The 16705-nt window shown below is 50.1% G+C and overlaps 1 protein-coding gene across 1 annotated transcript in view; it reads left to right on the top strand.

Annotated features, from left to right (window-relative positions):
• Positions 1 to 16705, top strand: part of NME8 (NME/NM23 family member 8) — a 1023835-nt gene that overhangs the window by 34867 nt on the left and 972263 nt on the right. Inside the window, exons 2-3 of the mRNA XM_085606381.1 lie at positions 9701 to 9742; positions 9831 to 9888. Of these exons, the coding sequence (XP_085462507.1) occupies positions 9710 to 9742; positions 9831 to 9888 (91 nt within the window). The 5' untranslated portion in view covers positions 9701 to 9709. The remainder of the gene's footprint in view (positions 1 to 9700; positions 9743 to 9830; positions 9889 to 16705) is intronic.

Raw genomic sequence — 16705 nt, 5'->3', positions numbered from 1 at the left:
CGGTAGGCGGCTCCGGTTCGATGTCGGCGGCCTCGGCTCGATCTCGACCTCCAATTCGATGGCGTCGGGCAGTCTTGACTCGATGTCGACTTCGGGCGGCTCCGGTCCGATGGCGACCTCAACTTCGATGACGTCGGCCGGCCTTGGCTCGATGTCGACTTCCGGCGACTCCGGAGTGCGATCCTCACTCCCGACCTCCGGTGCTCCTCTCCTCAGGTTTCCGGCGACTCCGGAGTGCGACCTCCACTCCCGACCTCCGGCACGATTCTCTCTGGTTCCGGCGACTCCGGAGTGCGATCTCCACTCCCGACCTCCGGCACACTTCACCTCGGTCTCCGGCGACTCTGGAGGGCGGACTTCACTACCCCGTCGACACCGCTCACTCGACCTTGGTTGACTTCCTCCTCGACCTCTGGTACACCTCACGTCCTCCGTCGGCGCCCTCTCACGATCTCTGGCGGCTCTGGGTACGACGTCTGCTTTTCCAGTCAGCGCCGCTTCTCCACCTCAGGCTCCAGGTCTCCAGGCTACTCGACGTCCGGCTCCAGGGAAACCAATAAACAGGTCAGGTACTTGCTTCCTTGACTTCTAAGGCCTGTTCCTGCTGTCCAGGTCCTTAAGATGGTTTTTCTTGCTTCTTCCCACACAGGGCTCCAGGCTGGGCTCAGTCAGTAGGGACTAGTATCAAGGGTGGGTTTATGGACCCCACTCCAGGCACAAGTTTCCACCCCTGCTGCCTCACTCCTTCCTCCTTCAGGTTTCTGCTCCTCTCTCTTCACCAGTCAGGTGCCAACTGCCAGCTCCAACTGCCAACTCTCTGTCTTAGCTTCCCAACATTCTAAACCGCCTCCAACGGTCACAGGGTTCTGGAATGTTCTGGAAGGTGCTAGTAGGTTCCAGTGGATGCTGGTGATGTCACAGGTGGCCACCATTTTGTGCTCCAGGCCCTCAGACAGAAGTTTCAGGGGTAGCTAAAATGGCTCCCTGAATCTGCAGCAACACGAAAAAGTCTGGTGGTTCCCAAAAAGGAAAAATTCAAATAGGGTTTGAGGCAAAAGTGGGACAAAATAAATAATGATGAGGAGGGACCACCCAAAGGGCTGACAGGTCTAACACGCGTCCCTCCCAGCTGAAAGTGGGGAGAGCTACCCAACCCCTTGGGAGTTCTCATCACTAAGGCGGAAATACCTTGAGAGACCGTCTGCATTGGCGTGGTCCACTCCAGGCCGATGTTCCACCTGAAAGTCCATTCCCTGTAGGGAAATAGACCACCTCAACAACTTGGGATTCTCCCCCTTCATTTGCATCAGCCAACGAAGGGGTCTGTGGTCGGTCTGAACCAGGAAGTGCGAGCCAAACAGGTATGGCCGCAACTTCTTCAGAGCCCATACCACTGCAAAGGCTTCACGCTCTATTGCACTCCACTTCTGTTCCCTGGGAAGTAGTCTCCGGGATAGGAAGACCACGGGTTGATCCAGACCCTCTTCGTTGAGTTGCGATAACACTGCCCCAATGCCATGTTCTGATGCATCTGTCTGGACAATGAACTCCTTGGAAAAGTCTGGGGCCCTTAAGACCGGGGCCTCGCACATGGCTTTCTTCAATCTCACAAAGGCTTGCTGACAAGCCTCCGTCCAGACTACCCGTCGAGGTTGTTTCTTGGACGTGAGCTCCGTGAGGGGGGCTACGATGGGACCGTACCCCTTCACGAAGCGGCGGTAGTATCCCGTGAGGCCCAAAAATGCTCGGACCTCAGTCTGTGTCTTGGGGGGTTCCCAGGCCATGATGGCCTCGATCTTCGCCTGGAGGGGTTGCACCGCTCCCCTACCCACCAAGTGTCCAAGGTACACTACCGACCCCTGCCCGATCTGGCACTTGCTGGCCTTGATCGTCAATCCAGCTTGTCTCAGGGCCTGGAGAACAGCTTGCAGGTGACGCAAGTGATCCTCCCAGCTGTTACTGAAGACGGCTATGTCATCCAGATAAGCAGCAGAGAAACTCTCCATTCCGGTGAGGATCTGGTTTACCAGGCGCTGAAACGTGGCAGGTGCGTTCTTGAGCCCAAAGGGCATCACACAGAACTGGTAGTGGCCATTGGGCGTGGAGAAGGCTGACCTTTCCCTTGCTCCATCAGTCAAAGAGATCTGCCAGTACCCAGAAGTAAGGTCAAAGGTACTTAGATATTGGGCAGCTCCCAGCCGGTCAATCAATTCATCCGCCCGAGGGATCGGATGAGCATCAGTTTTGGTTACTGAATTCAGTCCCCGGTAGTCCACACAGAACCTCAGTTCCGGTTGGGCACCCGGTGGTGCAGCTTTTGGTACTAACACCACCGGACTGGACCAGGGGCTGCTAGAAGGTTCGATCACTCCTAGCTCCAGCATCTTAGTGACTTCACCGTTAATGCTGGCCTTCACCTTGTCTGACATCCGGTAGATCTTGGACTTCACAGGTGGGCTGTCTCCTGTGTCCACGTCATGGACGCACAGGTGAGTCCTACCCGGGACAAGGGAGAACAACGAAGAGTACTGCCCCAGGACCTGGCGGCAGTCCTCCTGCTGTTCAAGAGTTAGAGATGGGGAGAGAATCACTCCCTCCACCGACCCATCCTTTTCTTGAGACGCAAACAAATCGGGGAGAGGCTCGCTTTCCACGTCCTCTGCTCCGTCAGTCACCATCATCAAGATGACTTCGGGCCTCTCGTGATGGGGTTTGAGGCGGTTGGCATGCAGCACCCGTAGGGGCTGACGAGGGGTTTTAAGGTCCACCAAGTAGGTAGCCTTACCCTTCTTCTCCAACACCTCAAAGGGTCCTGACCAGCGATCCTGGAGGGCGCTAAGCTCTCCTGGTTCGATCACCCACACCTTCTGGCCAGGCTCCAACTCCACCGGGTGAGCGTTGTGGTCATACCACGCCTTCATTACTGCTTGGCTGGCCTCCAAGTTGTCAGAAGCTTGCTTCCACAACTTAGCCATTTGGCTCCGGAAGGCCAGCATGTAGCTCACCACATCCTGGGGAAGCTTTCTGGGAGTTCTTTCCCATCCGTCTCTCACCAGGTTGAGAGGTCCATGTACAGGGTGCCCGTACAAAAGCTCGAAGGGGCTGAAGCCCACTCCCTTCTGTGGCACTTCCCTCTAGGAAAAGAGTAGACAGGGTAGGAGGACGTCCCATTTCCTCCGCAGGCTTTCAGGCAGACTTCTGATCATGCCTTTCAAGGTTTTGTTAAACCTCTCCACCAGACCATTGGTCTGGGGGTGGTAAGGAGTGGTGAACCGGTATGTCACTCCACACTCCTTCCACATTGCCCGCATGTACGCTGACATGAAGTTGGTCCCCCTGTCGGACACAACTTCCTTGGGAAAACCCACTCGGGTAAAGATTCCCATCAGGGCCCTAGCCACAACAGGTGCTGTTATGGTCCTCAGAGGTATTGCCTCTGGGTACCGTGTGGCATGATCCACCAGAACCAGGATAAACCTGTGACCAGCTGTAGTCGGTGGATCTAACGGACCCACAATGTCGATGCCCACCCTTTCAAAGGGGGTGCTAACGACAGGAAGTGGTTCCAGGGGAGCTTTCAGCTTCACCCCTGTTTTCCCACTGGCTTGGCAAGACACACATGTCCGGCAGTAGGTATCGGACGACACTTTCATCTGAGGCCAATAAAAGTGTGGGAAAAGACGGGCGAAGGTCTTGTCTTGCCCCAGGTGTCCTGCCAATGGTATCTCGTGAGCCAACTCCAGAAGGAAGGCTCGATAACGTTGAGGGACTACCAAGGCTCGTGACGATCCGTGTAGGGGTGCCTTGGGTTCACTGTAGAGGAGGCCATCCTCCCAGTAAACACTGTAGTTCCCTTCAACGTTCCCTGCTGCCTGGGCTTCGGCCTGTCGCCTCAGCCCCTCAAGGGTAGGGCACTCCCTCTGGCCCTGGCAGAATTCCTCCCTGGACGGGCCTCCCTCCACGTGCCACTCGGCCGGGATGGGTAAGTCCTCCAGGTTGGTAACGTCCCCCACCGCAGACTCCTGGTCCACCACCTCCGGTGGCCTATCCGTCCTACGGGGTGGGGACGCCGAGGCAGGCTCCTCCTGTCCTCGGTTCTTCCCTTGACTGGCAGCTGGCTGGGCCTTTGTTCCAGGCTCCAGCCGAAATGAACTCCCTCTTCGGGTAGTCGCGGTCCTTGTGCTAACACAGGCCCAGTCAGGTGTACCCAGCATCTCAGTATGAGTCCGGTATTCCACCTCCTTCCAAGCATTGTGCTCCATGTCATTCCCCAGCAGACAATCGACTGGCACGGCAGGGCTTACGGCAACTCGAAGTGAACCTGCAACCCCCCCCCATTCAAAGGGAACCTCGGCCACTGGATAGTGGCCTGTTCTGCCGTCAGCCATCGCGGCTGGGTGGAGTACATCGGGAATTACCTGCTCTGGAGACACCAGTTGGCTACGCACCATAGTCATACTGGCTCCTGTGTCTCTCAGAGCCTCCCCTCTTTGGCCGTTGATGGTGACCCACTGCCCATACTTTGCGGTATTTGCGGGCACCTGGATCTTGGGAACCATCTCCCGTTCTCCCAGGGACACTAAAGTGACACCCGCCCACTCCCTTCCCTTAGTTAAGGGCATCTCCTCCCCGAGCACTACACTAGCTACTCCGGGGGTCTTTCCTCCAATGGGAGGGGGTGGTCGTTTCAGACACTTCGGATCTCCTTTATAGTGTCCAACGCCACCGCACTCGTAGCAATGGACAACCCTTGGCTGCTCACTCTGGCCAGGATTAGGGTTTCTGGGTGGGTTAGCCCTAGGGGTGAATCCTGTTCCCTTTCCTTGGAAGTTATTTTGGGGGCCTTTGGAGAACTCCTTTTTCTTTTCCCCTCCCTCTTTCTTCTGGGGGCGCCCTGTCCGGCCTTTTGAGTATCCCCTCCAGTCCCCCTTGTGGACACCCGGGTACTAGCCCAAATGTCCGCAAGCTTCCGGGGACTGGTCAGCTTGCTATCCACCAGGTGTTGCCGCAGTTCAGGGAAACATTTCTCAAGCAGGTGTTCCTTCAGTACTAGGTCAAACAACCCCTCGTAGTTCCTCACTTCACTGCCCTGAATCCAACCCTCTAGTGCCTTCTTTGCATAGTCCAGGAAGTCCACCCAATTCTGTGTGCCCAGTTTGTGACTACCCCTGAACTTCTGTCTGTACTTGTCGGGTGTTAGTCCAAACTTTCTTATGAGCGCCAGTTTCATGGTGGGGTAGTGGGTCTGCTCATCCTCTTCGAGGGCCAATAAAGCATCCCTACCAGCTGGAGGCATGTACTTGTACAATCCCCCTCCCCAGTACTTCTCTGGAACCCCATGGGCCCTTAACGAGACCTCATAGGCCGCTAGCCACTTGGCGATATCATCACCCACCCCATAGCTAGCTACTATGTCCTTTGGCAGGTAGGGTTTGGGTTCCCTGGTGTACTCTCGTTCTTCGCTGCCACCGTTAGGTACAGGGTGTGCCCCGATTCTCAGGATCTGAAGATCTATCTCTTTCAGCCTTATCTCATGAGCCATCCTCTGTTCCTCTTTCTCTTTCTCCAGCCTTGCTAAGTCCCATGTGAGCTGTCTTTTCTCCCTCCGGTCTGTTAACTCCACTTCAGACAAGCCACCGCTAGAGGCACTGCTGCCCTTCCTGGAAAGTGTCCTGGGCCCCGCTGACAGGTTCCCCACCTCAGGTTGGTACAACCCAGCTCCCTCACTGTCGGGCTCTCTATCCCTGTCCTCCTCCTCAGCCTTGCTTTCTCGGCATGCCTCCCCCCAAGCCCTTAAGCTGGTTTGGAGTGCACCCTTCTTTGCTCCTGGGGGACAATACACCCCCTCCCGCTGGCAAAACTCCCTGAGTTGGGCCACAGTGTACGTTTCTAAATTCTCCAGTACAAACTCCATCTTGCCCACTCAGGTCAGAGGACAGTTATTTGCAGTAACAATGCAGGGGGGTACCTTTAATAATACCTCCTCCCACCACCAGAGTAAATTTGGAAAAAACAAAAACCCACAATTAGGAAGGGCGCTTTGAGAAAACTCCCGGTGTAGGCCTATGGACTACCCACAGTTATTGTTGAGTATACGTAGGCACAGCTCTATCCCACAGCTGAACACCAATTATGTTAGAAAAACACTCCCACACTGGAAGGGTGGTGGTGTTCTCCCAAACATACACTGTGGTAGCTTGGCTCGAGTGGTCAGGAATCAGGCTCCGTGCTAAGCATACGACATACCCATACAATAACCATGCGTGCATCCGTTCCAAAAACGACTCTACACCGTAAAAATTATGAAAATATCTTTCTTTATCTTCTTTTTCTCTTAGTTGCTGATTAGATAAATAAATAACAATCACAATATACAAACTTTTTAAATAGTGCAGGTCAAATAAATACTGGCTTAATGATTCAATAAATAGGGGTGATCATAAATAATGAAGGCATAAATATAAGTGCGATACATACAGGCAATTAAATATTCTGAGGCAATAAATACTGTAAACCAATAAATATTGTGCATCAATAAATACTGTGGACCAATAAATACAGTGAAGCAATAAATAGGTTAAATACAATAAATACAGTGCCCCTAATAAATAATTAAAAGCTGACAGTGACACTCATAGAATCAGATCACATTTGAATTCCTAAGGGCTGATTTGGCCCAGGCACAGCTTGTGGGGATGTGGAAGGCTCGAGGGTGTCTACTCCCTGGCTTGGACAAGGCTGAGGCCTAAACTGGGGAGATCAAGGGGGGAATACCAGAGACCTGGCTCTCTCACTCCACACAACCCCTCTAGATTAGTCCCAGCTCACCCCTGGCACAGCCCAGCTGGTTCCAGCACCTCTCTAACCCCTAGAGTAGTCTCTTAGGATTCCACAGGGCCTTTGGCGCCCTCTATTCCACTTACTGCCCTTTTTCTGATGTTCCGACGCCGCTGGAGTCGTGTCGACGCCGTGAGGCGGATCCGGTTCGACGTCGGCGGCCTCGGCACAATGTCAGTTCCTGACGACGCCGGTAGGCGACTCCGGTTCGATGTCGGCGGCCTCGGCTCGATCTCGACCTCCGATTCGATGGCGTCGGGCAGTCTTGACTCGATGTCGACTTCGGGCGGCTCCGGTCCGATGGCGACCTCAACTTCGATGACGTCGGCCGGCCTTGGCTCGATGTCGACTTCCGGCGACTCCGGAGTGCGATCCTCACTCCCGACCTCCGGTGCTCCTCTCCTCAGGTTTCCGGCGACTCCGGAGTGCGACCTCCACTCCCGACCTCCGGCACGATTCTCTCTGGTTCCGGCGACTCCGGAGTGCGATCTCCACTCCCGACCTCCGGCACACTTCACCTCGGTCTCCGGCGACTCTGGAGGGCGGACTTCACTCCCCCGTCGACACCGCTCACTCGACCTTGGTTGACTTCCTCCTCGACCTCTGGTACACCTCACGTCCTCCGTCGGCGCCCTCTCACGATCTCTGGCGGCTCTGGGTACGACGTCTGCTTTTCCAGTCAGCGCCGCTTCTCCACCTCAGGCTCCAGGTCTCCAGGCTACTCGACGTCCGGCTCCAGGGAAACCAATAAACAGGTCAGGTACTTGCTTCCTTGACTTCTAAGGCCTGTTCCTGCTGTCCAGGTCCTTAAGATGTTTTTTCTTGCTTCTTCCCACACAGGGCTCCAGGCTGGGCTCAGTCAGTAGGGACTAGTATCAAGGGTGGGTTTATGGACCCCACTCCAGGCACAAGTTTCCACCCCTGCTGCCTCACTCCTTCCTCCTTCAGGTTTCTGCTCCTCTCTCTTCACCAGTCAGGTGCCAACTGCCAGCTCCAACTGCCAACTCTCTGTCTTAGCTTCCCAACATTCTAAACCGCCTCCAACGGTCACAGGGTTCTGGAATGTTCTGGAAGGTGCTAGTAGGTTCCAGTGGATGCTGGTGATGTCACAGGTGGCCACCATTTTGTGCTCCAGGCCCTCAGACAGAAGTTTCAGGGGTAGCTAAAATGGCTTCCTGAATCTGCAGCAACACGAAAAAGTCTGGTGGTTCCCAAAAAGGAAAAATTCAAATAGGGTTTGAGGCAAAAGTGGGACAAAATAAATAATGATGAGGAGGGACCACCCAAAGGGCTGACAGGTCTAACAGGCACGTTATAGTTAGAAATTAACATTTAAAAAACCTTAGAAATTCACTGAAAAAACCATATGTTTCAGGAGCGTTATAGTTAGTTGGACATTTCACTCGTACAAAACCATAGAAATTCCCCTGTTATAGTTAGTTCAGCTAACTATAACTCGCGCCCCCGCAATGTACTGCTGATGACGTCACATATTACATCACTCAGGACATGGTTAGTGACATCAATCATGACATCACTGATGACATCTCAAATGACATCACTGATGACATCATCCTTGTGATAGAGTAGCAGACCTCCTCTCACCCTAATATAATCTTTGATACACACACTCTAAAATACAAAATACCATTTTCAAAACAACACCAATACCAGTTACAACATACCCATTCACTAATTCCAAGATCTACACACACATCCACTCATTCACCAAAAGTCCTATACAGTCACTCATACATGCACTCACTCATCATATGTACTCGACACCTATACATACACTTACACACCGCCACTCATCCATAGAGTTACTCACACACATAGTCGCACATGCAAAGAAAGTATCAAACATCCATTTACTTGCGTATACAGTTATACACACACCACCGCACTTACTTCTACAGAAACTAACACATGCTTACTCACTTAAACAATCACTTATAGAAACACATACTCATTTATACAGGTACTCTTCCAATCTCTCACAAATACTCACTTACATACACCAATACTCACATATACTAGTTTAAAATATATGTAGTTACTCATAAAGACACTACTGAGACAGTCATTCACTCACCAGCACACCCTACACACACTCATCCAATCCACCCATAAATTCCTGCACACATGCTGTCTTCAACACATGCAAACAGTGACTCACTCCTTCATGCATCTATGCACAAAGTAATACCCCCAACGAACCACACAGACACTCATGTAGCTACTCACCAACCCATGCTGCCACTTATACACAAAGTGAGAGACTGATACAGATATTAACATATTTAAAGATTACTCACTAACCCATATATTCACTAAGATACACTTAATCAGTCAGTTATACAATCAGTTTCACACAAACAAAATCATCCATTTAGACACTTATATACCCACTTATTCTTCCATCGACCTCGACATATACATATATAAAACATATTTAAATTTCACAAAAACACACATTCACTGGATGATGTCATCAGTGATGTCATTTGAGATGTCATCAGTGATGTCATGAGTGAAGTCACTGACCATGTCATGAGTGATGTAATATGTGACGTCATCAACAGTGCATTGCGGGGCACGGGTTATAGTTAGCTGAACTAACTATAACGGGGGAATTTCCATGGTTTTGTATGAGTGAAATGTACAACTAACTATAACGCCCCTGAAACCTATGTTTTTTTCAGTGAATATATATATATATATATATATATGTATATTTCTCTTTAAAATAGTATTCCTGTCCCATTCATAGCCTGAGATGGTGAATGTTCATTGGTTTAAGGAAGATAACTAAGGTATTATTGGTTGAAAATATAACATCTGTGCTTGTTTCTGATGATAGGAATAAAATATGGCATTGAAGAAAAAAGAAATTCAGCTTCAGGTCTGTATGAATCTTAACAACGTATAATATAGCTATGAATGGAACCATAAAAATAGTTCATTTAAAAAAATATGTGTTTCATTTTCAGACTGTTATAAGTAGCGATGAAGACTGGAATAACATGATGCAGTCTGAGGGTGTTACAGGTATGGAGTTTTCCTATTTTCTCCGATATAACTATGCCTTATGCTTACGTGTAGTTTTTTTGTGTTTGAATCTCTTTATTTGAAGTTTACAGAATTATAACACAATAAATATCTCTTGGGGGAAGCCCACGCTCCCCCATAATACACAAGGCTGCAGTTTCCCAGACCGTGCATAAGTTATCGCCTGGTATCACCCAACTTCCCAACCTGACACCCATCCACTATCACAGACACAAAAACATCATTAGCGCCCATACTCAAAAGAATCTGGCAAAGGCACTGTTTTTCTACGGGGACAGGCCACAGGCCTCATCAAGTGTAGAATCACAGAACATCAGTAATATCACAAGTCAACAACCATGGTGTAAATATTTCTCCCCTTCTCATCATCCTTCGCCTCTAGTTTGAGGATATACATGTCCCAAATGGTGCAATCAGTACCCCTACTGCCCAAGGGGCAGAGCCCGGCCAGTGCGTCCACTTCCACCTTAGCCCATTCCACCAACTCGTGCAGTCATTGCCTCACCTCCGGTGCTAAGCTGGCCTTCCATGACATCGCTATCTGTCTCATAAAGAGCACAAGGACCAGCGCAACAAACCTGCTGGCATTCTTATTACCATTGGTTCTGTGCCTTATTCCCAATAGTCAGTATTCAGGGGTGAGGGGCACCACTTACTCCACTACCTTATAGAGTGTCTCCGTCACTTCTCCCCATGCCTCCAGGAGGACAGAGCAGAGTGCCTGGGAATATCTGATGGATGCGCTGCAGTGTTAGGTAGGTTTGGTGCAAGTAGTTAAATTGCATGTAATAAAGTGTGGGGTTTCTGGATACCTCCTTCATATGTGTCATTGCCCTCACCAATTGCATGTCGGATAGGGCGGCGCACAGTGCAGCCAAACACTTGACCCCGGCTGGCATCACAACCTCGCTGAGCTGGGTGTGCAGAGTGCAATAAATCACAGTAAGTGTCCCACGACATCCCCTTGCATAAGCACAACCTGTAATGAGAGTGACGTGAGTGGCTCTTCAGGCCCCCTCCATTACACAGCACAGCAAATGCCTGCCAAATGGCGTGGTAGTTCAGAAAGCACCCCACTGGTTGTCCATAGTCGTCCTCCAGAGCCTGAAATTATTGCAGTTGTCCCTCCTGAATTAAACCCTCAGTGAATATTACTTCAACATTCTCCCAGATGAATATAAAAATATAGTCAAATAAATCTACCACTATTAGTAGTGGCCAAATTGGTAGTGGGCGCATACAGTGGGTGACTCCCACTACCTCAAACATATTTATGCTGGGGGGCGCTAGAGGGCGCACGGCAAGATGGCTGCGCGCTAGAGCAGCTCTGCAGGCCGATCCATAATCCGCCCTTTGTCAACCCGGAACACGGGGCATCCATACTGCAGAAAGGGACTCAAACCCAATATAAGCAGCCCTGAACAGGTCTGAGGCATTTTGAGGCTGCTGCTGCCTGATAAAAAGCAAGAATCCAGGGGTGAACGGTGCCGATCACGTAAGATTATAATGGTGGCTGTCTTCGCCTGGAAGGAATTGCACGTATCTTGCTAAAGGGTCGCTGGCTGGTGAAAAAGCACCAGAGAGGCTATTGAAGAGCTGGTGTTTCCTGCCCTCGGTCAGTGAGTTAGAGATCGGAGGCCAGACTGTAGCCTACCGTTACATGCTGCCGGTTGGAGGTGTGTCCAGAGCAGAGCAGCGCAACCTGCAGCAGAAGAGAGGCACCCATGTCGCTGGGAGAAGCTCGTGGAGACGTGACTGAAGCAGTCCGAGGAGGCATGATTCGAATCCACTGCCTGCCCGGTGCCGCCCCTGCCAGGCCCTGGGTGGCGGTACCAAGATCCAGAATGAGTGCGGTGAGTGGCCTTGCGGTCGGGCCCGGGCCTGTGACTGCCTGTGACTGCGGAGGTGGGTGTGGGCCCGGGAGTGCTGCCGCTGCCTTACGGAACCGCAAGAGTGCCTGGGCAGGGGAAGCTGGTAGTGGAGCAAACAGGGACGTAAAACTGCAGCACTGCTGAAACGCATATGCGAGGTCCCTGCATGAAAACTGACAGAGAGAAGGCTGCAAACTCTGAGGTCCTCCCACTCAAAGAGGTTGGCAGGAATTGCAGGGAGGCCTGTCCCTGAGCACTGTACGTGCTCACCAAAATCTCCTGGTGTATTAGTTGACATTCTTTCCTCTAGACTAGCGCGCACAGCAAGATAAGTCCAGTCCAGTGTTGGAATACAGCACAAAGAGAGCGCATTCGACAGAAAAGGAACTTCAGAGGTAAAGCATAAAAATAAAAAACATACATTAAGAGATCTCTGCTCATTCAGTAACCGAGACTGGTGCAGTAAAAAATGCTGCACCCAGCAATTGTTGCTAGAGTATAAGGTGGCCTGGGAGAGAAGACTAACACATAGGAAAAGCTGGAAATAGAGGGGAGGGGGGCCCTACAACACATTGAATGCACAGCGAGATGTAGATGAAATTGGAAACGCAGTGTGTTACAGAAGTGTGTCATATAAGCTTGGGTGACTTAAAAAAAAAATAGGGAAAACTGATAAGTCGCAACCACCCCTCATATTTGAGATGAAGAAACCCAGCAGGACACAGTCCAAGGCTACGTCAGAATGGGAGGTCGATACCCAGGGGGAAGCTGGCCCTTCCCTGAGAGCAACGCTCTTAGCGATGCAGCGTAGTTTACAGTCAATAGTTGGGTAGATTGATTCTTTAAATTTGGGAATGGACCACATGTCAGCCGCACTAGAAAAACAGAATACCAGAATTGCAGAGGGTCTCTAATACTGAGGAGGAACTAAGTTCACTCTCCAGTAAATCCTTAAACAAGGAAAAAGTCCTTGCGCTAATTCAGGCAAAAAATGAAGACTTAGAGGCTAGGTCCAGAAGGAACAACCTCAGAATTACTGGCCTGCCCAAATCCATCAATACCGGCAAAATGTAGACTTCTGTAGAGACATTGCTTAGAGATATCTTCGGTGCTGAGATTCTGTCCCCAATGCTGATTGTGGAGCGAGAACACTGCTCATTGGCCCCGCGGCCGATCCCAGGAGCAATGCCACTTCCCATTATCGCCAGACTGTTGAATTACAGGGACCGTGACTCTATTTTAGGTATGGTGAGGGAAAAAGGTACCATGCAATTCCAGGGCAACACACTGGCCTTCTACCCAGACTTTACAGTGGCGGTACAGGCCGTAAACAGAGAATATGGAGCTGTAAAGAAACAGCTACAGGCAGAAGTCATTCCATATGCCATGTTGTATCCAGCCCGCCTTAGAATCGGCCAAGAGGGGGCCTTTAGGATATTTACCACCCCTAAGGCTTGTCTTGAGCATGCCAAAACACTGAAAATGAGGCGGCGTGAATGTCATAAAGACCTAGACGATGAAGAACAGTAATATGTAACAATAGGGCCCACTCTAGGAAAGGAGTGTGACGTGATATATGGGGATGTTTGGGTGGGATGCCTGTTGAGATGCCATTCTCAGTTGGCTGCATAGACATAAAATGTGCTGTCAATTTCATAGCTGAGATTGAGTCCTAGAAATATAAATGTGATAATAAAACATTTGATATAAGACAGATCGGCCACCTACTGGTCTATTGGGAGGCAAGTTGCATGCTGGCACTCCCCATTGGAAGTACCCCGCATGGTCATTAGGTCATTCTGTTTCTTGGGGGGATTGTTGTTGTTAATATGGGATGTCTTTAGCAAGTTGGGGGTGGTGAAGTGGGTGGGGGGATGTAGGGGCAGGGGAGGAAAGGTAAAGATGCAACTCTGTAAAGACATTTTTTTCCAGTGCTAGGCAATTGGCATTGTGTGGAATGGTCAGGCAACGTATACTGTGATATTGATGTGCTGCAGGTCTGGGTAGCACTAATAAGTTTCTTACGTGGAACGTACATGGGCTCAACAGCCTCAGGAAGATTTTCACAGTTTTAGCTTATCTAGATAGGATGGATGTACAAATCGCTTTTTTGCAGGAAACACACTTAACCAAATTCACGGAAACAAATGTAGGGGCTCGTTGGGCTGGTGTGAGGGTGGCTGCCTCATATTCCTCACATTCCAGAGGTGTGATGATCCTGGTAAAAAAAGGTGTACCATTTACCATGATAAGCTCTGATGTGGACGATCAAGGCAGGGTGGCGTTGATTTTGGGTAGACTCGGGCTGTACGACTGTGCTACTGGTTAATGTGTAGGGACCGAATGTCGATGATCCTGCCTTTTTTAATGATGTTTGGCGACGTATCTCTGTGTTTCCTTCTGCGAGTGTGCTCTTGGGTGGGGATTTTAATGTATGCCTGGACACGAGTCTTGACTGCTCAGGCGCCACTGTGGGACGAGGGAAGCAGGCGGCAGGCGCTTTGCTAAAGCAGATGGAAGCTGAAGGCATTAAAGATATATGGAGACTACACAACCCCGAGGCTCGTTAGAGCACATTTGTCTCTGCAGTGCATGGGTCATGGTCCAGGCTGGACTATTGGTAAGCGTCCGGGGAGGCATGCCCATGGATAGTTAAAATTAGCCACCAAGCGAAGACACTTTCTGGCCACGCCCTTGGGCTACTGGAACTGTGCGTTCCTGAATGCACTAGACCCCCATTCCAATGGAGCCTGCAGCAGTCATCTTTGATAGATCCGGTATTTAGGAGTACAATCGGGAATGCGATAAGGAACTATTTTGCTTAAAATGAGGGTCAGTAGAGAGGTTGGGTACACTATGGGAGGCATTTAAAGTGACAATCCATGGGGAGTGCATAGGGGAGCAAGCCGGTGTCCTGAAGGATATAAGACGCAGAATAGGTAGACTGGCTACACAGATAGTTGACCTGGAACAGGAGTACGAACTACACCCCTCATCCGAAACGCTTGCTAAAATTAGAGACCTCGTGACAGATCATAACCAAATGGTAGATCAGGAGCTGGTGCATAGGTCAAGACGGTGTAAAGTGAGATACTATGGGGAGGGCAGCAGGCCTAGCTGTTTATTGGCTCAGAGGATGACAATGCCAAAAGGTCAGGAAAACACCATTGAGCTTTTAGATGGGGATGATGTGGTGCGATGGTCTACAACAGAGATCAGTAGGATCCTTCTCGAATTTAATTTGGATCTTTATGGTGATAGGCCGCAACCTACTGAGGTTGAGATAGGCGCATATATGGAGGACATTGCACTGGGTTGGCTTTCGGACGGACAGAGAGAATATCTGACATAACCATTTGATATGGGGGATGTGAAGGAGGATATAATGTCACTTCCTAAATGCAAGTCCGCTGGCCTTGATGGACTCCCGAGTGAGTTCTATAAGGTCTATATTGATGAGCTAGCACCTAGATTACAGGATGTTTATGCCGAACTGTATGAAAAGGGAATACTGCCTCCATCACTAAAAGGAGAGTTTATTATCACCCTGTTAAAACCCCTCAAAAAGGCTAATAAATGACATAGATGCTAAAATTCTAGCGAAAATGATTGCTAATAGTCTGCAGCCGCTGGTGCCGATGCTCGTACTTCCTGATCAGTTGGGGTTTGTGCCCCAGAGGTCCACAGCCCACAACTACAAACTATATTTGCAGAGTTGCATTATTTGGAGTCTGACTTTCAGACGGTTGCAGTGCTGTTAGATGCAGCAAAAACCTTTGACTCTTTACAATGGGGATATATGTTTCCTGTATTGCAATGGATGGGCATGCCGCCATTTTTCCTCAAAGAGTCAAACTACTATATACTGAGCCTGTGGCTAGATTGCCAGTAAATGGGTGGATAGCGGAGACTTTTCCAATTAAAAGGGGCAATAGACAGGGATGTCCCCTATCCCCAATGCTATTTTCTCTGGTGCTCGAGCCCATAGCCTGCCAAATCTGTCAAAACATGCCAAGGATGCATTGCAGTTCAGGTAGAGACCTTTAGTGGTCTCACTGTATGCGGACGATATGATGCTCTATGTTTGCGAACCCGCCATGCATCTTCAAGCGCTGCTTAGAGAATATGTGGTATTTGCGAGATATTCCTGTCTGGGGATCAATTGGGCGAAATCCACTGTATTCCCACTGACAGATGGAACTCGGAAGGTTGAGTTGGACTTCCCGCTATTATGGTCCACTGACCCAGTGAAATATCTGGGGATATGGCTACATAGGGACCTGGAAGTGATAATATCCACAAATTATGGACAAACCATCTCCCAAATCACTGAACAAACTGTGCGGTAGACTGGCCTGCCCCTCTCGCTGGCAGATAGAATTGCAGTGGTAAAAATGACAATACTCCCAAACTTCTATACCTATTCGGCAATATCCCTATGCGGCTCAACATGGCACTATTCAACACGTTTCAGTTGGCCTTGCTCTCATTGGTGTGGGCGGGCAAGAGGCCAAGATGCAGCTGAAGCACACTGATGTAGCCATTTGACTGGGGAGGCTTTGATGCGCCTGACTTGCGTTTGTACTACTTGTGCACCCAGGCGCAGTTTACGCATTATTGGTATTTCCCCATGCTGTGATTGAAGCGGATACTGTATGTCCCACTCCACTTACTGCGATGGTGCTGTCGGGGGGGGAGGGACATGAGAAATGAAATCAATTCGGTCAAATGCACTGCTTGGGCATGGAAGGCTCTTAGAAAGCGAGCTCGATTGGATTATATGTATGCCCTAAAATTTCTACGGCCCAGGAGCCAGGAGCCAGTAGCCATAAGGGCATTGCATGCGGCCGGGGTCACAAGGCTTGGAGACTTATATAGAAATGGTTCATTCAGGCCACTCGGGGGATTTCAAGCCGGACAGGGCT

This window comes from Triturus cristatus, chromosome 5_2, assembly GCF_964204655.1.
Source record: "Triturus cristatus chromosome 5_2, aTriCri1.1, whole genome shotgun sequence".
Lineage (NCBI taxonomy): Eukaryota > Metazoa > Chordata > Amphibia > Caudata > Salamandridae > Triturus > Triturus cristatus.
Note: the sequence above shows the minus strand (reverse complement) of the source record. Positions and strands in the feature narration are given on the sequence as shown.